This window comes from Carya illinoinensis, chromosome 16 (assembly GCF_018687715.1).
Source record: "Carya illinoinensis cultivar Pawnee chromosome 16, C.illinoinensisPawnee_v1, whole genome shotgun sequence".
Lineage (NCBI taxonomy): Eukaryota > Viridiplantae > Streptophyta > Magnoliopsida > Fagales > Juglandaceae > Carya > Carya illinoinensis.
Window position 1 is genome coordinate 12,092,681 of NC_056767.1, and position 26,511 is coordinate 12,119,191.

General features: G+C 36.4%; 3 protein-coding genes across 3 annotated transcripts; 2 read left to right on the forward strand and 1 right to left on the reverse strand.

The window, feature by feature from the left end:
- Nucleotides 1–1,898: 1,898 nt before the first annotated feature.
- On the forward strand, nucleotides 1,899–6,201 carry LOC122298543 (uncharacterized sugar kinase YdjH-like). Its single transcript, XM_043108346.1, has 8 exons — nucleotides 1,899–2,278; nucleotides 2,779–3,042; nucleotides 3,146–3,217; nucleotides 3,477–3,515; nucleotides 3,869–3,976; nucleotides 4,415–4,512; nucleotides 4,622–4,733; nucleotides 5,643–6,201. The coding sequence occupies exons 1-8, from the start codon at nucleotides 1,901–1,903 to the stop codon at nucleotides 5,898–5,900; spliced, it is 1,329 nt and encodes a 442-aa protein (XP_042964280.1). The 5' UTR covers nucleotides 1,899–1,900; the 3' UTR covers nucleotides 5,901–6,201.
- Nucleotides 6,202–7,504: 1,303 nt separating this feature from the next.
- Nucleotides 7,505–11,512, reverse strand: LOC122299414 (proteasome subunit alpha type-1-A-like). The gene is made up of 2 exons (XM_043109678.1): nucleotides 11,029–11,512; nucleotides 7,505–8,204 (listed from the first exon to the last, which is right to left on the reverse strand). Exons 1-2 carry the CDS (start codon nucleotides 11,377–11,379, stop codon nucleotides 7,719–7,721), a joined length of 837 nt encoding a protein of 278 aa, XP_042965612.1. The 5' UTR covers nucleotides 11,380–11,512; the 3' UTR covers nucleotides 7,505–7,718.
- Nucleotides 11,513–17,345: 5,833 nt separating this feature from the next.
- Nucleotides 17,346–25,360, forward strand: LOC122298816. Its single transcript, XM_043108668.1, has 2 exons — nucleotides 17,346–17,981; nucleotides 25,274–25,360. Exons 1-2 carry the CDS (start codon nucleotides 17,346–17,348, stop codon nucleotides 25,358–25,360), a joined length of 723 nt encoding a protein of 240 aa, XP_042964602.1.
- The last annotated feature ends 1,151 nt before the right edge of the window (nucleotides 25,361–26,511 follow it).

A 26,511-nucleotide genomic window follows, 5' to 3' on the forward strand; every position in this document is an offset into this window, starting at 1 on the left:
AAAAAATTAAACCTAATTTTTTACTTTTTGTATATGACAAAAGGAGCACACTTTACTTTTCAAAAAATTCAAACAAAATCATCTACCTTTTGTATAAGTCTAAAAAAGTATCAATCACTTTTAAAAATATTCAAATAAAACATGCACATGTGAAAGATGACAATCAATCATCTTTAATATTTTCAAAGTTCAACCCTTTAATCAAGGCATGCACATGTAAAAGATGACAATCAATCATCTTTCAAAATTTTCAAATTTAATTTTCAAAAATATTCATGCACATGTGGAAAATATATTTTAATACTTTATGATAAAATATTAATTTTGAGCATTAATCCTAATTTCGAATTTTAAGAGATTTACAACATTACTCTATGACTTTAATGTGAACTTATTTCCTTCTTGCTCATGCTTAGTTCTTTGATGTGCTTGACTCCATTGTGTGGACAACTTGAACTTGAAACTCCTTTATTCTTTGAATTCATTTGTTATCATCAAAATCTATGTGTAGATTTATAATCACATGAAACTTGAAACCTTAAGTTCAACACATCCAAATTTATGATATAATGCATCAAATCAAATTACGTCATTTTTAAATTTAGTTTTATAAAATTTATTTATAAGTAAAATACTTATCTTAATGATTGACGTCCGTAGTTTGAGCATGAGCATGGAAGAAGCAAAGAGAAATATTTTAGTTAAAAAAAAATTTATAAAAAAAATTTACAAATTGATGTAACTTAATATGATACTTTGGATTGTAAATATATTTTTATTATAAAGTAAATCTTATATATAATATGAAACTATGTTGATTTATTTTGATAAAATCTCTTTGTGACTATAACAATTCTCTTTTTAATAAAATAACTTTTCTTAAAAAAAAAAAAAAACATGTTTTAACATACAAAATAGATACTTTATCATAGTTATCGATAATCTTTCATTCAATCCTAAAACGCAACTTTGTTTTATGTGGAGAAAAACTTTGTTGACATCTCTATATATGTTGCACTTATGCAAATGGGTAGTAATATGTGACATGACTAATAAATTTAATACGAACATAACAAGAAATTAGTGAGTTTGGATTTAGCGTTAACATGTTTGGGTCAAAACTGGTTTGACTTGTTAAGACACGAATCATAAAGAGGTTAATAACGGGCCAACCTGCTTAATACAAAATCAACCAATTTATAATTTATTTTAAAATTAAAATTTTATTACTATTAAGTTGTAATATTGATATTTTTCAGTATGCTTATATTTTTATTATTTTTGTTGTTAGTATTTTAATTTTAGATCTATGCTCATATTTGTTATTGTAAGGTTTGTAATATTAGTTTTATTATATGTTAAAATTTGAAAAATATTAATATATATTTTTTAAGATATTATGGTTATTAATAAATATAAAATTTAACGTTTATGTAAAATTATGTTAATCAGATTAAATGAGTTATGCGTTTTAATTCAACATATTTATATGAAATAAACGAGTATAAATGAATCGCCTCGTGCTAACATATTTCTAATTAATTATTAAATAGGTCAAAACAGATAACACAACATGACCCATTATCTAAATGAGTTAAGTTAGGATTTGGAAATTTGATGTGTTTAGCTTAATGAGTTAAATTTGGATTGACCCATATAATTAAATATTCATAACTTGATCCCTAAACATAAATTATCACCCTTACAGTTACGCACTTAATTTCGGATAAAATCTCTGGAGAATCAAAACGCCGTCAAGTATTACCATTTGGATGATAATATACTTATTACTCTCTTACAATCTCTTTACTATTATAATGTATTTAAATTTTTTATATTTTTATGAGTTTTTTAAGTATTTTTTTAACGTCCTTGATTATTGAAAAAAGGTAGTAGAAGAATGGTTCGTGGACATGAAGCTACATTATTCTGTTTCGTGGATATGAAGCTACCATTATTCTTAGCATTTTATAGTTTGAGGGGTGAGCGTCTCCGTATAGACTATAAAGGTGGCGGGGTTTGTATGAGAGTGTGGCCGGCAAAGGGTGTGGAGGTGGGCTATCGGTTGGAAAAAATGGGAGCAGAGGCAGAGCCCTTCCCTAGCAGCAACAACTACAGCTATGACAATCGGGATGGCGAGGTAAAGGTGAACGTAGAGGCTGACGCTGACGCTCCTCTCATCCTGGGTCTCCAACCGGCGGCCCTTGTCGATCATGTGGCCCGAGTCGACTGGTCCTTTCTACATAAAATCCCCGGTGATCGCGGTGGCTCTATTCCTGTACACACTCTCTCTCTCTCTCTCTAGTCTTATGGGGCCATTTTTATTTGTTCGCCTCACTTTGCTAGATTTTGGGCCTTCTATGCTTCCTCGCTCTATGCTAGTTTCCCATGTTAAATTTATCTGCTTTTGTTATTGTCAAATTACATTGAATTCTTTTGGAGTCCAATTTTTAAGTTCGTCCAAGAGCTTCTCTTCAGTGAATTTCATGCTCTCTAACAATGCAGACTCTGAATGACCCGAAAAATTTGTTGTGATATATGGGTCAAGTGCAATTCACATTGGACTACTCTCATTGCCTTTTTGTTTGTGGATTTTTGTACTTATTGTGCTTTTTATGTTTTTTCAGTTTCTCTTTGTTATTATGTCTGCTAAACGCGTTATGTTTTCTGTTTCTTCCCCTCCACACTATGCGCATTTTTATAACATAAGTTGGGTAACTTCTTGTTGCTGGTGCAACTGAGATTTTCTTATGTACGTACTGTTTATGGACCGTTTAGGTAGCAATTGAAGAGCTTGAGCTCATGGTGAGTGAGTTGAGAACCCATATCCTCGCATCCCCTGATGATCCGTTTTCCACGAAGACAATGGCTGGGGGCAGTATCGCAAATACAATGCGGGAACTAAGTGCAGGTTTTGGGATCTCCAGTGGAATAATTGGGGCCTATGGGGATGATGAGCAAGGTCAGTTATTTGTGCGCAACATGACCTCTAATGGAGTGAACCTCTCTAGATTGAGGATGAAGAAAGGACGCACTGGTCAGGTGAGCTTCATGTTACATAATCTGAAGTTCATTGTTTCCAAATTTTTTTTTTTTTGAACTTGTGTTTGGTGCTGAAACATTTACTATCTGTATTGTCTGCCAGTGTGTTTGCCTGATTGATGAATTGGGCACCCGTACCATGCGGCCTTGTCTCTCCAATGCTGTGAAAGTTCAGGTGCCCTGCTTCTTTACATGTCTATATACATAATCCAGGTCTGTATCAGTTTTTATGCAGTTTTGAAGCTACGTTCTTTACCAATTTTGAGGATCAACTTCGGCTTCATAATGAGATAAGCTATGAGCATTCACTTGAATGCTTCTTTATATTTCTCTGTATGAATGTATCATGGTGTGTATTCTTATTAGAATAAGGGTTTCTCTGAATCTCAAGGACTGATTAGTAGGACTTGCTTTCATTATTTATTCTATTTCAGGCGGATGACTTGACTAGAGAGGATTTCAAAGGCTCTAAGGTTCAGCATCTCTCCTTAGAATAAAATTTGTGAATCAAATCTGCCATTGGAACTTTTTTGCCTTTCATTTGTGAGCTTTCCCAAATTCTTAGTTTCATGTTATTATTATTGTTATTGTTGTTGTTGGTCTTTGACAAGTTAAATCAAATTTCTAATGCAGATTTTGTGTGTATCATACACTAAAGATAATAGAGTTTCATGTATAAAATGAAATCTTAATGAATAACATGTCCTTCATGCCAGAAACTAGATCTGTTTGGTTTTTCTCATCCGGTAGCTTCTGCAAGATAATGTCTTGGTGTTATGTTGATGCTTTCTATGGACTTAATTGACCAAGAACTTTTTTTCTTCAGTGGTTGTCTTTGAGATATGCAGTATTCAATTTAGAGGTTATTTGGGAAGCTATAAAGATTGCCAAACAAGAGGGTCTTTACGTGTCCCTTGATTTGGCCAGTTTTGAGGTACATTGCACATATATTTCCATTTTATTTTAGTTTGGTTCATGTCAGTGATCTTCTCTGTTTTCAACATTCAAGTTATAAATTTTGACCTGTGTACTTTGGGTTGTGCCTTTCGCATTATTAATAAGAATTTTTACTTAAAAAATTTACAAGTTTCGACATTTTGGTAGAGTTTTTATGACAGGACACTGCTTCGGCAGAAAGGGTAGTTGAAAATCATTTAATATAACGGATACCTATTGCATGGAACCATTTTCAGCATGGAATTGAAAACCTTCATTTCTCAAAAATGATATTATGCATGCGGTAGTATTCACTCTGATTTCTTCTCTCCTCAACCAATAGCACTCCCATTACTGCCTTCTCTTATTTTGTTTTTCTTTGCCAAAAATCTCAGGATCAAATATAATGTCTTATGCAGTCTTTACATTTGAACAGATGGTTCGGAACTTTAAATTACCTCTTCTAGAGTTACTGGAGTCAGGAAATATAGACCTCTGTTTCGCCAATGAGGATGAAGCAAAAGAACTGCTAAGGTGACTGGAATCGCTTTATCATACTCTTCAGTTGTTATGTATTTCATTATTCTTGTAAAACTTGTGTACAGTTATCTGTTGGTGTAAACTTCTCCTACAATCTTTTTAGGGGTAAAGAAAATGCTGATCCTGAGATTGCGCTTGAATTTCTGGCCAAACACTGCCAATGGGCTGTTGTAACATTGGGCCCTAATGGATGCATTGCTAAGCATGGAAAAGAGGTTAGTGAGAGACTGCAGTACTTGAGGACATGAATGCTGTAGAAAAATTGTCGTTTTTATTCTAAAAGCATATTCATCTCTAGACGTGTGCACCATAAAGCTTACTCTTTATATAAGCCCTTAGCTTTGTCATTCTAGCAGCATGTAATGGTCTCTAGACGTGTGAACTGTAAAGCTTACTTTCCTTAGAAACCCTTAGCCTGGTTTTCTTCAGACATTTCCCTCCCTCAGAAATGGACAATTATATAGTTATTAACTTATTGAGAACCTCGTATACTTTCCTTTTTATTCTTGTTATCCTTCATATGCTGGAGGGCAGTTGAAAATTTTAATGATAAAGGGTGTCTCCTCAAAAAAGCTTGTCCAAGCTCCAAATGTCTATCAAATTCACCAAATAATAATAAAAAATGTGCCCTAAATTTTTAATGTAAGGGATAATGGACAAACTCTAAGAGTTGTTTGGAAGAGGTTTTCATTTCATCTCATTCCCAAACATCACTTAAATACAAATACTTTTTAATTTCAAATACTCAACTTTTTCATTAAATCATTACCTAATCCTTACAACTTTTCCAAACTTCCAAAAAGAACACAAAAAACAATTCAACTCTTTCAAACCTCAAGACAAATATAATATTAAAAATTATATTCTAATAATATTTAAACTTTATAATATTTGTATTCAACTTTTTTTCTTTCATTTTTCAAAACCCAATAAAATATTATAACTCAAACAATTTAACTACTATTCACAAACCATTTAACTACTATTCACAAAATTTTTATCTCATCTTGTTCTCCAAACATCCCCTTATGTCTATGTGAGTTATTCTTCTGTGCTGTCCACACCATGAGAGCTGCATATGGATATTCCATAATTTTGAACAGTATTTATTTTTGCAATGTCAGGTTGTCCGGGTTCCAGCCATCGGGGAAACCAAGGCAATTGATGCCACTGGAGCAGGCGACCTATTTGCAAGTGGATTTTTATACGGATTGGTAAAAGGGTTATCTCTGGAGGAATGCTGTAAAGTTGGTTCATGCAGTGGTGGATCCGTCATCCGCTCTCTTGGAGGCGAGACGACCCCAGAGAATTGGCAATGGATGTTCAAGCAGATGCATATCAATTCACTGCCCGTACTCGATAGACATAAACAATCTCCATGAATCATGGTAGTGGTTCTCCCCATTGTTACTATTTTTGAGAGGGAGCCGTACGTTGTTGCATTTTGGGGCTGGCTCAAGTTAGCCTTTCAAGACTATTTTCTCCCCACTAATAATTCAACGTCATCTTTTGTCAAGGCTTTTAAAATCTTGGATTGTCGTCTCATTTGAGTTGGGGAATGGCTGCTGTGCCGATCAACATTTCGTCGTTTGATTACATAATTCACATGAGATGAGATGTTTTATTTAAAATTGAATACAATATATTATAATATAATTTTTTAATATTAGTTTTGTTTTGGAATTTGAAAAGTTAAATTGTTTATTATATTTTTTGTAAAAATTTGTGAAAATTGTAATGATTATATGAAATGAGATAGTTTAAGTTTAGGTATACAAACCAATCTATCAATCCCAACCCAGACTTTTTTTCCCCTCAGTCTTTTCTTGAGTATGTGTTGGGGAAAATAATTTTGATCAAGCTAGTCGGTGAGTGTCTTAGGAGAATTATTAGGACTTAGTGTATAAATAATGTAGCAATGCCAGATACAATCTTACGGTGTGTAAGACTCATACACTTTCTATGAAAAAAGAATAGGATTTATTATTTACTTACTTTTTTCAAAGACTGTACATGACTTGTATACTTTACAACTGTATGAATTGTTTTTTGAAATAATGTGATATTCTTATCTGATCACAAAATGACAAATTTCATGCATTTAAAATTATTTCTGTAAGCACAAATTTTTATTGACATCACTTAATGTGGTAAGATAATAGCACTACTTATCTTGCCTTTTAATAGTTGATTACTTCCCATGACTACTCAAAAGAGTAATGATTTATAAAAGTCTCAACTATTCAAGTTCGTGCAAGTCCTTTATAAATTAAAGGACCACTTGTGTAATGATCTAACTTAAAACAATTTGAAAGCTCATGTAATTAAGTGATAGATAGTTTCGGATTTTAAAAGTTATCACTATATATTCTTTATCATTTGAACACAAGGTTTGGATAGTGAGTTAAGATGATAGTTAAAAATTAAATAAAATATTATTAAAATATTATTTTTTAATATTATTATTATTTTAAAATTTAAAAAAATTAAATTGTCTATTATATATTATGTAAAAATCGGAAAAAATTATAATAATTATATAAAATAAGTTAAATAAAAATTGTCCCCATAAAGCCAAGTCCTTTCTTCAACTTTATTATTTTTTATACATCTCTCTCTCTCTCTCTCTCTCTCTCTCTCTCTCTCTCTCTCTCATTTTGAAGGGTCAGCTGAGACACGCCAACCCTATAGTGTTCCACAAATTTTAAACTGAACAAAAATTAAAATTTTTCTTTTTTAAAAATCTGATATTCCTGGAAAAATGCGCACTAATGAGGCTCGATATCGGAATTGTGTTTCCATTGCGACGAGCAGAAACTAGTAAACTACTGTCATGGAACGAACCAATATACTAACTTCCTGTGTAGCAAAAGAGGTATTGTGCTGCCCAAATGCATCAAAATAAAAGAAAAACATATGAGAGAAGGCCTCTTGCACATGCACAGCACCCCGCAAAGAGCTTAGCAGCATCCCATAACACAAACAGTAGCAAAATATAACCCGGTTGAATGTCATCACAAATTCATGCTGTCTGAGGTATAACTGTAACGATGATGCTAGCATTAAAATGTATGTTCCACCAGGGGCTAGCATTAAAATGTTTGCACTGATGAGGGAAAGATAATTTTTGATAAACATGCCAGAAAACCTCATCTGAAGACAGAAGAGAGGAGATAGCTCGTTCTCGCATGATCGCATCCTCAAATATCCATTGGAGCCGGTTCAGCTGCAGGACCCGGCTCAGTACCTCCACCCTGTTCTGCTGCACCACCCTCGTCAGCAGCAGCAGCATCTGGCTCAGCAGCAGGAGTCTCCTCCTCGCCTACAAGCTCAAATTTATCTATCAATTGTTGTACAGTTTCCTGATCCAATATTTGGAATGGTTCTCCAACTCCCAGCACAGCAACTGTGCATATGGAGCTTCTGAGCTTCTCTCCCTGCAAAGTTTCCCTCGTTGCAATAAGTGCATCTCTGATCAGATCTTCCCGGGAAGAGTCCACAAAGTTTTCAAATCTGCGTTCCAAGTATGTTTTGGCAGCTTGTGAACGGGACCCAATAGCAAAGGCTTGGTACTCAAAGTAGTTACCACTTGGGCAGTTGTAATAAAGGTGAGCTCCAGATTCATCCAAGCCGCCTACCAGCAGACCAACACCAAAGGGTCGCTTCCATGAGCGTTGTGTGCAGACCTGCCATCCAAAAGGATGTTGTAACTCAAAATAAGGAAATAGCTTCTCTTGCTGCAAGCATAGAACAGTAATTTCTTTTTCTTAAGATATAACCCACAGACACACGGTCAATATGATTAAAAGAATAAATAGCTAACCTTTCAGGTAAACAAATGTATAGACCCCAACAAGATCAGTTTTCCAGCAAAAAATAAAATCAAAAGTGGTTTTACTTAACTGTGGTGGATTCCAGAGACTAAACAGAACATTAAGCGCAGTTGGCAACAAAAGATAACCCCTAAGTCTAAGTTCCAAACCCCAAACAAACTGAAATATCTCTCTCTAAAAATAAGCGAAGAAAAATAGAGAAGTACTACAACTACAAAAAGATTTCACATAAGTAAACTCACAAACTGATGTGGCTTAAGATAATACATTAAATCTACTTATAACAGAAATAGCTTTACAATTTGACGTATCATATCAAGCCACGTCAATTTATAAATTTACTTTTATGAAATCCCTTTGTAACTAAAGCCTCTCTCTTCAAATGTTGACAAGATTTTTCTAAGATCACATTAAAAAGAGTCTCCAGAACCTTCCAACTCATTTCACCAAGTTCGATAACATACACATGAAGATAACTTGGACACCCAGGGGCAAATCACAGGGCAAAGAATCACCTTCAACAATACATTCATTGGGGACAAGAAAATATGTGCACTGAAAGCTCCCATTAGTTCAAAGCCACTCATATGATTGTTACTACTCACTCATCAAAAAAAAAAAAAAAAAAAAAAAGATTGTGAATACACCAAAACCATTTTCAACTCTAGAGCCCAATAAATTATAAAAAGATATGAACAAACATTTCAGAAACCTTTTCTTGTATAGAATGCAGAAATATGTATATCATGATTGAAGGAGAGTTTGTCTTAAGATGCAGCTAAACGATAACTCTATGTAGATAGGTGTGTGTCCTCACTTTTTTATTTTTTGATTAGGTGTGTGTCCTCACATGTATGCAGGTTCGTGTATGTGTGTGGAGAGAGAGAGAGAGAGAGAGAGAGAGAGAGAGAGAGAGAGAGAGAGAGAGAGAGAGAGAGCCCTTAGAACATATGGCATAACCACATAACAGCTGATTCAAATACTGATACTAATAGCATGTGCCCATATGAAATATTTCAGTTACTAATAAAAAAGATAGTGCATATGAACATATAATATGTGCAACAAAAGTAACTAACTTCCAGAAAAAAAAAAAAAAAAAGAAATGAGACAAGGCATGCATACCAAACCCACGGCAAACACTAAGAAAAAGATAGCACATATGCACATATGATCGCGTGATTCTTTAATGTATACAAATGCATTTCCCAACTTCAAAACAAAATAAAATGGTGTACCCCTGAAATTTAATAGAAAAGAGAGAAAAATACAGGAACTTCTGCAAATGAATCGAGGGAATGAGATGAAGTTATAGGAATTTCAAACCTACTTAAGAGGAATTTCAACATGGTTTTCATCTACCCAACTAAATATAGCACAAGCCTGAACCTCATTCCTCTACCCGACGTCCAGATCCCAAGAAAGTGTCCACTCCATGGTCATTATATGTACCACTTCGCAAAGAAACCATAGTTGAACTATAATCATACTTTCTGAATGCCCCCAGCATGTCAAGACTTCTTTTCTCTCTCTCTCTCTCTCAATATATAAAATTTAGCCTCGTCAACTCCATTTAAAACAAATAACTTAAAGAAGCTACTAAGATCACATGGAGCTGGAGGGGGAAAAAAGAACCGTAACAAGGTGGAACTTTTGTAATATATTCTCATTTTTCCTAAAACATTTCAGCTTATAGGATCTCTAGTGACTTAATAAACATAAAATGGGTTTTGCCTTGCGGAAACTGTGAGTTCACCAGTCTATAGAATGGTGAACCTAAATACATAACTAAGAGAAGTTATAGCAACAAACAAAAACCAGCCAGCCTGGGGAAATTCACACTGCCAACAGAACTCACCACACTTACCAATGTAGGCTCATTCCCAACATTCTGGGGGAAGGTTGTGGTTTAGATAAAGCTGACTCTGGCTCTCAGAATTAACTAAGCAAAATGCTCAAATACTAGAAGTCAATAAATTCTACGAAAAACATACATGTTTGGATGACCATATCACCAAGTCTTTAATTAAAAGCAGTTGTAAAAGTTTCTTGGAAACGGCTAAATCATTATCTAACAAATATTACCTGCCGACCTCCTTTGATTAGAGTAGAATATTACTCGGAGGTAACAGCTACACAGTTTGCGAAACATACAAAACACATTCAGACTGGTGAATTCCATGCTTGATGTAGGCTCTGACAGTATAGACAAAGTACGCATCTCCACCAAACCTAAGATGCAGTTAAATACCAAGGCAGCTAACAAACCAAAAGAGATCAGCGCCTACCTTCCATCAAAACTTCCACTACTAACATAAATCCAAAACCCTAATATGTGTACTCCAATTATTCATCGACTGTAAAGATTTAACATTGTATTATGCCCAAGAACAGCCAAAACTCACAGTTAAAGGAGCCGTCTTTTAAGGTTTCTAGAGGCAAAAAAATATGAAAAAAAAAAAAAATGATACAAACGAACTCAAAATCTTCCTATCCTTTCATTTCCTTATTTCCACCATAAATCGGAAAACCATTAACAAAGACTAAAACCCTAAACCCCCCAAGATCCAACAAACCCAACTCCCCGAACTCACCGGAATCAAAATAAGCAACATTCCCAATCACCTCAAGTAACAATTCAGAACTGATAGGGTTAGGGCTTTGTTTTGTAACGGACCTGGGCCTTATCCGCGAGCTGAACAACGAGACGACCCACCGGGAGGGGCGACTCGTAGGTGAAACTGTGATTAATGCACTCGGATCGCATGTAGCGGGAGAGGACACGGCCGTCTGCGGTGAGTCCAGCAATGGCGACGCCGATGTGGTCGTCGACCTTGAAGATCTTCTTCTGGTGAGAGGAGAGCTCGGAGTTAGCCTTGTTGACGCAGGCCAGGACGACGTGGGTCTTGGATCGGAGCCCAATGGCCGCCGACCCTTGCTTCACTGCCTCCATCGCGTACTCCACCTGGAACAGCCGCCCAGCCGGGCTCCATGTCGTCACATCCGTGTCATACTGATTCCGAAACATCCTTTTCCTACGGCGTCCGTTCGCCCACTCTCTCCTTCTTCTCCTCCTTTAACCCTGTTGTCCTAGTGGGGTTTCTTCCTGTTCAAGACAATACGAGAAAGCAGAAGGAAAGGAACCAGTAAGTGGTGACTACGAACATATGTTAATGTAGTTTGACGTTGTAAATGGGCCGACATCCGACGCCCAATAATTGGCCCTAAGTTAAATTTATTTTACCATAATGATATATACCGGTAGTAGTATGCGTAAGTATTGTATATATATATTTTTTTAAAATTAATAAATATAAGATTTATATAAAAGAAATATTTTTTTTGAAAATAGTGAATTTTATTATTTTTAAAAAAGAATTTAAACTTCACAATTGTATCTATAATTACTTTTTTTTCTTGTCAAACAACACTTAAATTATATCACTGCACATAATAAATCATATTTGATAATTTACCATCGCGCAGGTTCAAGGTGATTCTAATATCTTGTAGAGAAATTGGTAGTTAGTTATTATATATATTTATGATTTTCTTTAATTAATTGCTAATATGACCTTGCTAATGTGGTTTAATTAGAAACGAAAGGATCATGAAAATTTATCCCTCATTCATGTATCATGTATATGCTACTACTCGTTTTGATGCTAACTATGACTGCGTTGATCCTATAGCCAAAGAGAATTATGTAAGTTAAAATTAGTTTTTAAAACATTATATCATTATAGATATTATTTGTTCTGTAGGTTTTTCTACTATTTTTTTTTTATTGATTGTAGTTTTTGTAATTCTTGTAGGAGAAAATGATTAAGTTACAGTCTAATTCTAGAGAATCGTCTTCCAGTGAAATCGACATATTTACCTAGGTCCTCAGGACCAAGTGTGGTTTGTTGAGTGGGCTCAAACATTTTTTCAAGTGTGTTAGTTCATCCGCCACGACATCGAGTTCATGAGTGAATAATCTTACCAAAGATTTGGATATTATGTGCCAATATATTAGCAAATGAAGGCAATACAACAAGAGTTGGAAGTTTCTTAAACAACTATGATCTTAAGTTTTATTATCTTTCACAGGAATCTATAGTAAGTTAGGACACAATCTCCTCTCTTTCTTTTCTCTCGAAAAGAAGAGGTGGTGTGGGAAGGGTGCGATAGGCACGTGAGGGTGGTTATAACGGCCTTCCAGGTTGTTACAGGGCGAAGGAGAGAGAGTTTTTCTGGTGGAACCAGGCGAGGTGGGGGAATTCAGCTCAGAGCTACGGTGGTTTAGGGGCGGAGGGAGGATAGAAAGCTACGACAGAGAGGAAGTTATCGTGAGGAAAGAGTGAGTTTCTAATCTGTAGAGGGAGAATGGAGTCACTGGAGGAGAAATGGAAGTGTCTCAGATTGAGAGAAGAGGAGATAGTCGACATAGAGCTTGCGGATGATCCCTCGACTGAGCTAGTCTACAAAGAACAGCAAAGCCTGCTGGGAAAGCTATGTTCACCAAGATTGATTAGTAAGGAGGTGCTAGAAGCCACTTTAGCAAAGATCTGGAGACTGAGCAAAGCCGTGAAGTTAGCAGAGGTAAAGTCTAATGTTTTCGTTCTAATGTTTGAGACCATTGCTAATAAGGAGAGGGTGTGGGCTGGCAGGCCTTGGTTGTTTGACAACCACTTGCTAGCTCTTAAGGAATTTGAAGGATATACTCCTTTAAATCGAGTGAAATTCGAATTTGAGAGTTTTTGGCCGAGGATGCATGACTTGCCTCTGTCATGTATGACAAAAAGCCGAGCTGAACATATAGGGGCCTCCGTGGGTAAGGTTGAAGATATGGAGGTGCAGGAGGATGGAAGTGGTTGGAGGAACTACATTAGAGTACAGTTGCATTTGGATTTAAACAAACCAATTGCAAGAGGGAGAACAATTAAGGTCAAAGGATCTAGTTACTGGATTCCTTTTACCTACAAGAAACTACCAAAGATCTGTTTCTCTTGTGGTTGCATAGTACACGGAGAGGAGGGCTGTTATGGAGATAATGTTTAGGGGGAGGGTGAAGCTGATCAATATGGCTCATGGTTGCGGGCTAAGCAACTAAACAGAACCAGGGGTTATAGTGGAGGTTTTTGGAGAAGGGAGGATGGGAGTTGGTGGAGGAAGGAGGAAGAAAATATGAATCAAAAAGGGGTGGAGAATTTTAACAGCAAGAAGAAGAATGAGAGTGAGAAAGGAGGGGTAGGAGTAGAAGATGGGGAGAGGGTCAATAATGAGATATTTAGAAGTCAAGAAGAGAGGGTAGAAAAAATTATGGAAGAAGGGAATAAGATTACTGAGGGGGAAGGGGTCGGGGATAAGGCAGGTTCTATGGCAGAAATATCTTGAGAGGGATAGAAAATTATGGAAAAAATGAGGTGATAGTGAAAGGGGGTAAGGTAGGAGGGGGTGGGAGTAATGAGATAGAAAATCAACAAGTAAAGAAGGGAGGATGGAAAAGAAAGGCCAGGGCAAAAGGAAAGAAGTGTGAGGCTGTTTTTTCAGGTGAAATGCAGAAAAAAAGAAGCTGTGAAGGAGGTGGGGCAGGAGAGGATACGGGCACTAAAAAGAAGGGGAAATGGGGTAGTGAGGAGGGAGAGGAGGAAAACTCAAACATGTTGGCGGTGGCTGTTTCTCAGCCCCGCCAAGCATTATGAAACTCCTAAGTTGGAACTGTCGAGGGTTGGGGAACCCTCAGACAGTTCAAGATCTCTGCAATATGGCAGAGAAGAATAAACTCAGCTTAGTGTTCATTATGGAAACTAAGTCTATAAGAAAAATTTTTGAAAACCTAAAAAAGAGATTAAATAGTGAAGGCTGTTTTGTGGTAGAAGCAGTGGGAAAAGGAGGGGGTTTGGTACTGTTATGGAATGCTCAAGTGAGAGTGGAAGTTGTTAATTACTCTCAAAGGCACATAAATGTTTGGGTGGAGGAGGAGGAAGAAAAAGGTTGGTTACTAACCTGTTTTTATGGACGTCCTGAAACTGCAAGAAGAAAAGAGAGTTGGAATTTGTTGAAGTCTTTCAAGCCTCCAAGTGGCATTGGTTGGTGCATAGTGGAGGATTTCAATGAGATCCTTACAAATGATGAAAAATGGGGGGGAAAAGCAAGGTCAGAAAGTCAAATGGTGATGTTTAGGGAAGTCTTACAGGAAGGTAATTTGCATGATCTTGGGTGGAAAGGTCATAAATACACATGGAGTAATTCTCATGGGATGAATCTTTCACAAAGGACAGATTGGACAGGGCAATTGCAAACCATACTTGGATTCAGAATTATAAAGAAACATGGGTTGAGGTATTGAAAACCAGGACTTTAGACCATAAGCCCCTGCTGATGCACATGATAAAACCAGAAAATAGAAGGTAGGGGAGGAAGAGAAGCTTCAAATATGAGGCTTACTGGGCTCTTGAGGAGGACTGTAAGGAGGTTCTACAAGAGGTATGGAAGAAGAAAGATTTCGAAAGTTCGAGGTCTAATTCAGTAGTGGAATTATTGAAAAGAAGTGGGGCTGCTCTACTCAGATGGAGTAAAATAAAGAGGATGGGGGGAACAAGGAGATAGAAGAAAAAGCAAAAATTTTACAAAGCTTACAAAAAGAGGAGAGTAGTTGTAACATTGAAGAGATAAGGCAAGTAAAGAAGGAGCTGAACCTGTTATTGGAGAAAGAGAACATTAGATGGAAACAAAGAGCTAAATGAAATTGGTATAGGCATGGAGATAGAAACACTAAATATTTCCATGCATGTGCCAATCAAAGAAGGAAAAGAAATGTCATTAAGAGTGTCTATGATGATGATAACAGGAAGTGGGAGGGGCATCAAAAAATTGAAGAGAATTTCAGGGCATATTTTGAGCATTTGTTCCAATCTACAAACCCAAGTGAAGAAGATATTGAAGCATGTTTGGGAAGTTTGGTAGCAAGGGTGACTCCCGAGATGAATGATAAGCTTATGAAGAGCTATTCTAGAGTGGAGGTGGAGCAAGCATTGCAGCAAATGGCACCACTAAAGGCTCCTGGTCCAGATGGCTTTGGACCATGCTTCTATCAAAACCATTGGGAGTTGGTATCCGAGGAGGTTTGTTCTTCTGCTCTGCCTTTTTTAAATGGGAATCCCATGGAACCTGCCCTTAACCATACACACATAGCCCTAATTCCCAAGTGCAAAGAACCAAAAAAAGCTAGTGAGTACAGACCTATATGCCTATGTAATGTCATGTATAAAATAGTTTCTAAAACTATTTCAAATAGGCTTAAAAAAGTCATTTCAGTCATTATTTCCCCAACACAAAGTGCCTTCCTGCCAAGAAGGTTGATAAATGATAATATAATGGTGGCTTATGAGGTGTTGCACTCTATGAAGTTGAGAAAGAAAGGGAGGGAAGGGAGTATGGCTTTAAAATTAAATATGTCAAAAGCTTATGATAGGGTAGAGTGGCTTTTCTTGGAGGCTGTTATGACTAAGCTAGGCTTTCATAAGGATTGGGTGAAACTAATTATGAGCTGTGTAAAATCATTTTCATTTTCTGTACTGATAAATGGATGTCCTGGGCTTAAGTTCTGGCCTAAAAGGGGTTTGAGGCAGGGGGACCCTCTGTCACCCTACCTCTTTATCCTTTGTGCTGAAGGATTGAGTACCCTCTTGAATTCTTATGAAGATCAAAAGCTGACAAGAGGAGTGCAAGTAGCTAGAGGGGGTACGAGTATAAACCACTTATTATTTGCTGATGACTGTATTCTTTTTGGAAGAGCCAAGATAGAAGAGTGGAATAGACTGCAAGAAGTGTTGAAAAAATATGAAAAAGCCTCTGGGCAGTTTCCGAATAAAGAAAAAACCTCTGTGTTCTTTAGTAGTAATATAAGGGAAGGAGATAAAAAGAGGATAGTTGAAGCAGGGTTGGCTGTAACTTGTGGTAGTTATGAGAAATATTTGGGCCTTCCAACTATGGTAGGTAGATCCAGCTTCAACACTTTCAGAGTTTTAAAAGAAAGAATATGGCAGAGGATTACAAGTTGGAAGAACAATTTCTTGTCCCAAGCTAGGAAAAAAATATTGATCAAGGCTGTTTTACAAGCAATACCCACCTATACTATGTCAGTTTTCAAACTCCCAAGAAAGCTATGCTATGAGATAAACATGCTTTTCTCGAGGTTCTGGTGGGGCAAGCAGCAGGCAGATAAATGCATACATTGGAGGAAATGGGAGAAGTTGGGAGAGCACAAAAGGAAAGGAGGGTTGGGATTTAAGGACTTGGAGTCTTTTAATTTGGCTCTTCTAGCAAAGCAAGGTTGGAGGCTTTTAAAGTGTCTATCCTCTTTAGCTAGTGTGATTTATAAAAAGAAATATTACAAGCACTCCAGTTTCTTGGAAGCTAAACTGAGTTCTAAACCTTCCCTCATTTGGAAAAGTGTATGGGATGCTATAAGCCTTGTAGAAGAAGGTTTAAGGTGGAGAGTGGGGGATGGCAGTAAGATAAATGTATGGGGCACTAAATGGCTGTCTTCTCCCTCATCTTTCTCTATACAGTCGCCAGTTTCTGTTTTGCAGGCAGATGCTAAAGTTGAAGAACTCATTGACAAGCCAAGGAGGGAATGGAATGAGAATAAAATCCGAGCCATCTTTAAGCAAGAGGAAGCTGAACAGATCTTGAGAATTCCACTAAGTAGAGGGATGGCAAAAGACAAAATATATTGGGGACCTACAAAGAAGGGAGTGTTCTCAGTGGGCAGTGCATACTACTTACAACTGGAAAGAAGGAAGAGGGAAAAGGGTGAAAGCTCCTTGAGGGACTATACGGATGAAAGATGGAAGTACATGTGGGATTTAACAGTGCCCAATGTTACAAAGCTATTCTTATGGAAGGCTGGAAATGATCTTCTTCCTACTAAGGGAAACCTGTTTAAAAAGGAAGATAGTGGAAGAAAGGTCATGTCCAGTGTGCAATGCAGAGAATGAAACTATAATGCACGTGCTTTGGACCTGCCTTGCTGCAAATGACATATGGGTTGAACCAGAAAGTATTGTTCATAAGTGGAGCAGAAAAGAAGAAGACTTTATGGGGTTATGGGAAAGAATGATGCAGAATTTGAATAAGAACCAAATGGAGGAGGTAGCTATGATACTCAGAAGAGTGTGGTTGCATAGAAATACCTTTATTTTTGAAAAAAAGATACTATGTCCTAAAGGAGTAATAAGGTCAACAAAGGAAGCTTTATTAGAATACCAGAATGCCCAGGTCCCTCAAGCTTTGGAAAAACAAGTCCAAAGGCCTGCTAGAGAGAATCAGAAATGGGAAAAACCAGTGGGTGGTTTTGTAAAAGTGAACTGGGATGCTGCCTTAGTAACAAAAAATGAAAAAATGGGAGTTGGCATAGTTATAAGGGATGAAGAGGGAGACCCGATGGTGGCTGTATGCGATCAACAGAGTCATGTGGAAGACCCCATGGTGGCAGAGTGCTTAGCTCTGCGTAAAGCTCTAGAATTATGCATTGATCTTAACATCAAGCAGGCTATATTTGAAGGGGATGCAAAAACTGTTATTATGGCAGTTAATAGGGAAGAAGAGGAAATGTCATGCATTGGTTCTGTGATTGAAGATGTAAAGTTTCTTTTTAAATAGAATAGAGATTGGAAACTGCAATTTACATACAGAGAAAACAATATAGTAGCACACACTTTTTAGCTAGGAATGCTTTAAGCTTGTTAGAACAGAAAGTTTGGATAGAAGATATGCCAGCCTTCATTGTGAAGGAGCTAGAATCGGACAAGCTGTATAGAAGAGAAATTCATTAATGAATTACTGAGGAATCATTTCAAAAAAAAAAAAAAAAAAAGAGTTGGAAGTTTCTTGTCTCGACAGTCAGAGTTGAAAACATGTTTGCTAGAGAAGTAAAAAGAGTAAAAGGAAAGAATACGCATTAAAGCGCAAGAACAAATATAGAAAGAGATGTTGATCCAGATAGAACACGTGATTTCACTATAGCACGATCGCGACGGTCAGAAAAATAAGAAGAAATGAATTTCAATCTATGTTTGAAATAATGCACATAATGGATCAGATTTGACAATCCACCATTGCGCACGTACAAGGTCATAAATGGTAATTAGTATTATATCTTTTTATGATTTTTTTTAATTTAGTATTAATATGATTTTGCTAATGTGGCTTCATTAGAAATACAACTATCCTGAAAATTTCTTACTTATTCATGTGTATGCAACGACCCATATTGAAGCCAACTGTGAGTAGGTTGATCTTGTAGCTTGAGAGAATCATTGTGATATCCCATATTTAAGTGTGTTTTATTAAAGGATTATTTAAATTATTATAATTAGCGATTCTTTTACTTTAACTTAAACGTGTTTCTCGTTGTATTATTTTATGATTTTTTTAAGTTGTGAGATTTAAATAATGTATTTTTATTGATATTAATAATTATTTCGCATTTAAATTACTCTCTAGCTTGAATTATTTTATTGTTGGGTTTTAACTATTTTATTTTATTAATATTGAGTTGTAGTATTTTTATTTGGTTTTTATTTATTTTATTGTGCTCTTTATTTTAAATTTGTTTATTGTTGGATTTTCTTATTTTATTTTACTAAGTCACTGTGTTTAAATTATTTTATTTAAGTTTGCCGTTTTAAAATCTTTTTTTTTTTTTGTGGATCAGTTTTGAGACCCGAGTTGAAAAGATTGGATCTCATTTTCTTTCCCTTCTTTTTTCTTTTCCTCTTTTTCCTTTTTTTTTTCCCGTCTTCTTCCTCCCCTACCTTCCAGCCGCTCGACCCTCTCCCTTGTTTTTCTCTCCATGCGTTCTCTCCTCCCAACACGCCGTCGTCCACCGGAGTCTGGCGTCACCGCCCACCTTGCCGGTGACTCACCCCATAGCCTGTCACACCACCACAAGCCACCATCTTTTCACCACTTCACCACCGATCTCCCAGCTACCTAACCCACATTTCCTCAGCCCCGATCCTCCACCTTTGAAACCTCACAATCTCCATCTCTGATTTGGCCTAGCTTTTTGGCTTTCAACCACCATTTTCTTTACCACCCATGGCCAACCACCACTACTATTAGATTTATCAATACCTCTAAGCCCTACCCTAGCTTTCCATAGTTTTCATTTGTCTCCATTCAAATTTGGGTGTTTTGGTACCTGTAAAGGCAGAAATTGGCGAGAATTAGATGACTAAATGATAAGGTTTATCTTATCATTATTTGATTAAATTTGGATAAATGTAAAATAAGAGATGAATTTATCTTTAACAACATTGAGTTTATCTAGAAGTTTATAAGGTTGTTTAGATAAGTCAGCTACATGAATTTCGAATCCATAAGAGTCTGCAATTATCAAGACCCAAAGCTGAACACAGATAAGAAACTACAGTAAAGAGTTATCGAGAAATGCCAGCAACCCGTTAGGAAATGTTCTCACGACTGTCTCTACCTGTCAGCCGAATCCTACTGTGATTGGAACTCTTTACAGACTTTCCATTTAAAGGGATTCGGTTTTGTATCTCTGCAAGGACTTTGAGCTACGAATTTTAGAAAGTATATTCTGAGCATTTATGAGAGAAAATTCACTTGAGAATTTCATGGGGTTTTTCATATCTTCTTGAGTATGATTGTGCTTTGAGTGTGAAGTATCATCGATTGGATTTTAGCCTTTGGAGTTCCAGAATGGAAGTCAACATTTGAAGATCACCAGAGGTTCTGACTTCTATTGCAGTAGAAGACATATGGGTCGTTTGTTTAGGTAAGTAAGAGAGTCGAATTGTAAAGATTTTGTAATAATGATTGCTTGTAATTGTTCTTCAAATAATAAAATTGACTTTCCTGGGTTTGGTTGTCTCGTAGGGTTTTACCTTTAAAGAGTTTTTTAAAGGGTTTCCCTGCGTAACCAATCGTTGTGGCTTACAAAGTTGATTATTTATGTTAAAGTATTTGATTCGTTTCATAATTTTGATAATTGAGATCTAACTTATTTGTTCAAGGAAATTGGTAGACAATTTTGTGGATTACAGGGGCACGTTGGAAATTTCAGTACCCACGACCACAGTGCATTTTGCACTGTTACGTTGTCTTGCTGCAACTTTTTGCACCTCCATGATCATTCGAAAAATATTTTATAGCACTGTAAGTATTTTCCAAACTTTATTTAAGATTTAAATATATTTTTACTTTAACAATAATTTGTGATTGGTTGGTTGTGCTAGATATAGTCCGAGGAGTCGAGGATTGGATGGATTTGAGAATGGAGTTATTTATGTTTTGGATGATTTGGATTGTTGGGCATTTTGTGCCTCATTTGCATTGCATGGTGCATGCATATACATGTGTTGGAAATTGAAAACCGGGTTTTTAAGTGTTAATGGATTTTTGGGTGCATGTGTATCACGACCCCCAAGCCGAGATTGAGCATTATTTCGGTGGAACTCCTTTGGTCACTCGGGAGCAGAAAATACTGAGTGTCATCTTCTGGGTTGTTGCTGGGCGACAATAGGCTCGGATGATACTGTAACACTATCGCGCTAACTCCGTGGTCCCTCGGCTGGCGGAGACTAGAGGATGCCTGGTCATGGTACGCGTTGGGCACGGAACTGGGTATCACTCTTGTAGATGTCACATGCGTGGTCGTTACCTGTGGTGTGACATAGGAGCCAGAGTGTGAGGATGATCCTTAGGGGAGATCATGGTGCATACAAATAAAAATTGGAAATTGGTTTTGATATTGGTTAATGGGCCATTTTCCCAGAAAATGGCGAGGATACATTTTAAAGGATATTTGTGGGCCATTTTCTAGGAAAATGGCAGGATTTTTATAAGTGGATTTTTGTGGACCATTTTATGAGAAAATGATGGATTTCTCTATTTGAGCCATTATCTGGGATAATGGCGAGGAAGTGTTTTAATGGAAATGTTTGGGCCAAAAATGGGATTTTTGGCATGTGTTGGAAAAATGTTTATTTTTGGGAAAAGATCATTTTTGGATCTTATGCATATGACATCCTGTTCATGCATATTATTGAGGTTTTAATGTATTTATATCTTGTGGGTTACTTGGATTGTTATTTACTTGCGGTACCGTCTTTGGTACAGTAGATTTTGATGCAGAAGATGAGGAGGCTAGGTCCGAGGAGGCGGTTCCACTGGAGGATTGACTGGTGCTCTTAGCTATTATTTGGAAATTATTTTCTCTGTCTTTAAATTATGTATTTTGATTTTATGATGTTATTGGGATTAGTGACCTGTGTTGTCATCATTCTGACGTCTCGATTTTCATGTGTCCGTATGTGGGAGTTGGCAGCGTCACAATCACGCAAGTTCAATTCAGTTTTCAAAACATTACGTCATTTTAGATATCATTTGTTATGCAGGTTTTTCTACGATTTATTTTACTGATTGTAGTTTTTGAAATTCTGTAGGAGAAAATGATTGATTTGTAGTCTATTTATGAATAATCGCCTTCTAGTGGCATCAACATATTTACCTAGGTCATTGTGACCAAGTTTGGTTTGGTTAGAGGGTTTGGACTTTCTTTCAAGCATGTCAGTTCATCTTTCACGGCATCGAGTTTGGGAGTGAATAATCTTACTAAAGATTTAGATGTTGCGTGTTAAGAAATTGAGCAAATGAAATCTAATGCCCATGTCCTTGTGGTTGGAATTTTAGAAAATAATTTTAAGAAAGAGACGGGAATTAAAATTTATTTTAAAACTTTTTCCTTTCTTACTTAGGATACAAAAGACTAAGTTAAAAATAAAGCATGCTTCTTAAATTAAAGAGAATTACGACAGAAAAATATAAAGTTAAATAAAAAGGCTCTCATCCTTAAACTACATGCTTAGGCTTCCGTGCTCTTCTCCTTTGGGCCATGTCCGTCTTGATACTTTCTCCTCATTTTGTTCTTGGGGGAGGGACATACATAAAAATTAAAATGAGTGAATGAGTCGGTAAGCATTACTTCATACAGTAAAACTATAGTTTCATGCAGTCATCATTCCATACATACAATACATAAAACATACATTCATTTAAAATATTACGAGGTGGGCTTTTTCTTAAAAATGCTTTTCTTTCGTAAAACATTTTCCCACACCTTGTGCGTTCATTTCTTAAAGAGTCAGAGCACACATACATTTTTTTATCACTTTCTTTTGACCGGTACACACTGTTATGTCTCGTGTGTTAGGGTTAGTGGTCTTCTTTTGGATCTGGATTCCTCTAGTGGCCACATGTTGGGAATCCCTTTTAGTTAGGGGGCAACTCTGGGTGCACTAGCAGTACTACTTATCCGACATTGTAATCTGCCCATTCATCTGGTATCATTATTCATTCATATGACCGTTACGAATTTTCATATATTAAGCATTCATTCATTTAGTCTTTTCTTTCATTCATTTCTTTTTCATTTTTTCAGTCCTTTTATTCAAAAACATCAGTTAAAAGCATGAGCGTAAATATCATTTTTCAAGGCATCATTTAAAACATGAGTTCATGGCATCCTTAAAGCATTAGTTTATAGGGACATTTAAAACACTTTCTTCGCATCAGTTAAAGCATAAGACATAAGCCTCACATGTGATATCCTATTTTTACGTGTATGTTAATCGTTGGATTATTTTACGATTTCTAAGTTGTGAAATTTATTTTGATATGCTTTCCTGATATTAATTATTGTTTAGTATTTAAATTGCTCTTTACTTTAAATTATTTGTTTTTGGGTTTAATCATTTTATTTTATTAATATTTAGTTGTAGTGTTTTTTATTTGTCTTTACTTTATTTTTATTGTGCATTTTTCCTTTCTTAGACCTTTATTTTTCGATTGGGCTTTGTTTTAGTGGGGTTTTCCTTTGTTTTTGGGCCTAGCCCATTCAGTCCCCAGCCCAGCCCGTGGGCTTGTTTTCAGCCCAGCCCCTTTGCTTCTCACCCTTCTTTGCTGTGCATTTTGGCTCCAGCCCTTGGGACTTCTTCATCTCTTCTTTTCTTCTCCTCCTCCTTTCTCCCATGCGCCTCCTCTTACTCCTTCTTCTTTTTCTTCATGTTTTAGTTTATTTCTTCTCTCTTGTTTAGCTGGTTGTAGCGTGGATTGCTGCTTCTTTTCTTCTTCTCCATTTATTTCCATTTCTTCTTTGTTGTGCCGTGCACCACTTGCTCCTTCTTCCTCTCCATTTTTATTTTTGATTCTTCCCTTTGCAAGCCAGCGAATACCACCACTCATCCCTCCATTTTTGGCTAGTAAAGGTTCCATTTCAACCTCTACAAATTTTTCGGTTCTCTTTGCTGTAAAACCGCAACTTTCTTCTACTCTCATGTTTTATTTTTCATCCGTTTTTATCTCCATTTGCAGGTCCAAACATGAGATCTTCAAGCTTGGTTTCTCTTTTATTTTTCCTTAGTAAATTTCGTATCTCATGTTTGTGTTTTAATCCTATTGTATTTTCATTTGTTTGGTCCTTCCATTTCTTTGTTGTTGCCCTTGTCGTGCCCCTATTTTTGGCCTTAATCGTGGGTTGCTTCTTGTGTTTCTTGTTGATTTTGTTCTTGCTGTGAGCCTCCAGTGCCATTTCTCTTCCTTAATTTCTCCCTTGGTTATTTCATGTTCAAGCTTGTGAAAACCCCTTGCAACTCCATTTGTTTTGGTTTGGCCGTGATCCATTTTAGCCTCAAACCCATGCCCCTGTCTTGATCCCAAATTGTGGGGTTCATTTTGGGTTCTTGTGGATTTTTGGTGCCTGTCGTAAGCTTCATTTTCCAACTACCATATTCTAATTTTATTTAAGTTAATCAGCCCTTTATTCCAAAAATATCACTTCAAAATTTACTTATTTTTGAAACCATTTTCCATCCCAAAACTATAATTTTGGTGATTTTATTTTTGGGTTCACTTTTGGTGTTAAAACGAGTGTTCGGGTGCTTGATCTTTCATATTAATTACCTTTTTAACACTGTAAGTATTTTTCAAAGAATCTTTTCATATTTAAATATATTTTGCATTAACAAATCTTTGTGATCTAGTTGGTTTTGCTGGACATTGAGTCCGAAGAGTCGGGGGTCGGTTGGATTGGAGAACGGAGTTGTTTGTGCGATTAGTTGATGTTAGGATTTGTTGGTTGTTGGATATTTTTGTGTCTTGTCATATACATTGCATGGTGTATGCATGTTCATGTTTGTAAAATGAAAACTAGGTTTTTGCATAATTGCATGCATGTTCATGTGTTGGAAATGAAAATTGGGTTTTCATGTGTAAAATGGTTTTTGGGTGCGTGCATATCATGACCCCAAGCTGAGATTGGGTATTATCTTGGTGGAGCTCATTTAGTCACTTGGGAGCATAATATACTGAGTGATATCTCTTGGGTTGTCGCCAAGCGACAACGAGGTCGGACGGTATGGTAACGCTCTCATCCTAACTCTGTGGCCCCTCTGCTGGAGGGGGTTAGAGGATGCTTGGCCATGAAAGCCCTGGGCATGGAATTGGACATCGCTTGTTACGAAGTCACACGCATGGTTTTTATCAGTGGTGTGGCGAAGGGAGTTAGGGTGTGTGGATGGTCCCTAGGGGAGATCATGGTGCATACAGTTTAAATTGGATATGTGAGCCATTTTTTGGAAAAATGGCGAGATTTGATTAATGGAAATATGTGGACCATTTGTTGAAAAAATGGTGGATTTTATGTTGGGCTATTTTCTAGGAAAATGACGGATGTTTTAATAGACTAGATATGTTTTTGGGCTAAAATAGGATTTTGGCATGCGTTGGAAAAAATATTCATTTTCGGGAAAAATGGTTTTTGGGGGTCTCATGCATCTGTCATCATGTACATGCATATTGTTGTTGCATGAATGTATTTTTATCTATTGGATTGTTTGGTCTATTAGTTACCTACGGTACGATTTCTTGGTATCATAGATTTTGATGCAGATGTAGATGCAGAGCTTGAGGATGCGGCTTTGCCAGAGGAGTGATCGGGGATCACTATCTCGAGTGTTGGGATTTATTTCCCCTTTTTGCTTATTGTATTTTGGTTTATCATATTTTTTTATTGGATAACTATATTACTTTTTGAAACGTTTGTATTTAAGTGAATTGTATTTAACAATTCTACTACTTAGTTGATTGACTTTAACTTATCCGTTGCATCTTTTGTCTTACAAGTATTGCATATGCACACACTTAGTACTTGTCGTTGGGATGTGTAACCTGTGTTGTCATCATTCTGACGCCTCGATTTCCATGTTTTTGTACGTGGGAGTTAGGGGGGTCACATTCATTTCATGAAAATACACACAATACGTACTACATATACCATTCATTCACATGCATACACTTAATACTTTGGGCATGCATAAAAAGGGGTTGCCTAGGAAGGCCATTACATACATATACCTTTAAACATTATATTTAACACACTTTCGTAAAATGTTTTTAATGTCATTTCGAAAAGCATTATAAAGGAAAAATATTTCATTTCCATTTCATATATTTTTAGAAAACTCTAGAACAGTATAAACATAATATTTACCTAGACTCCATGCCATACTCATTTCATGAAGTCCATTTATATGCATGTCAGATGGCAACTTACATGCATACACAACCTCAACATCATTCTCCATTTAGTGCATAAGCAACTAAACTAGAAAACACAAACTACACTTCACTTAGACATACTCTCATTCTATCCCGATCTTCTATATCTTCCTTATCACATTTTCTCTTTCTAGGAAGCACTTGGGTCACCTTTTCCAAACTCAATGTTCTACTTTGAGGTCTTATCCCTTAAAGTGAACCTTCATGATTCACCTTATAGTTAAGACAGTACTTTCATCTTACTCTTCCTATCAACCACTTCCTGATGCATAATTTTAATTGACCAAGTCATGTATCCCAATCTTAGTCCATGCGCACGGTACTTCCTTCCTGCATCCTAGCCTACACTACATCTTCATTCTCATTCTTGCATGCTATACAACTTTAAACTAATGTTGAGACTTAAACATCGTGTACCCATACTTAGTACAGATTACCCATTACATACGGTAAATCTGTCTGACACATGTGTCCAACCAGATTACACATGTACCATACTCCTTTATATCACCTAAGATTAACATAT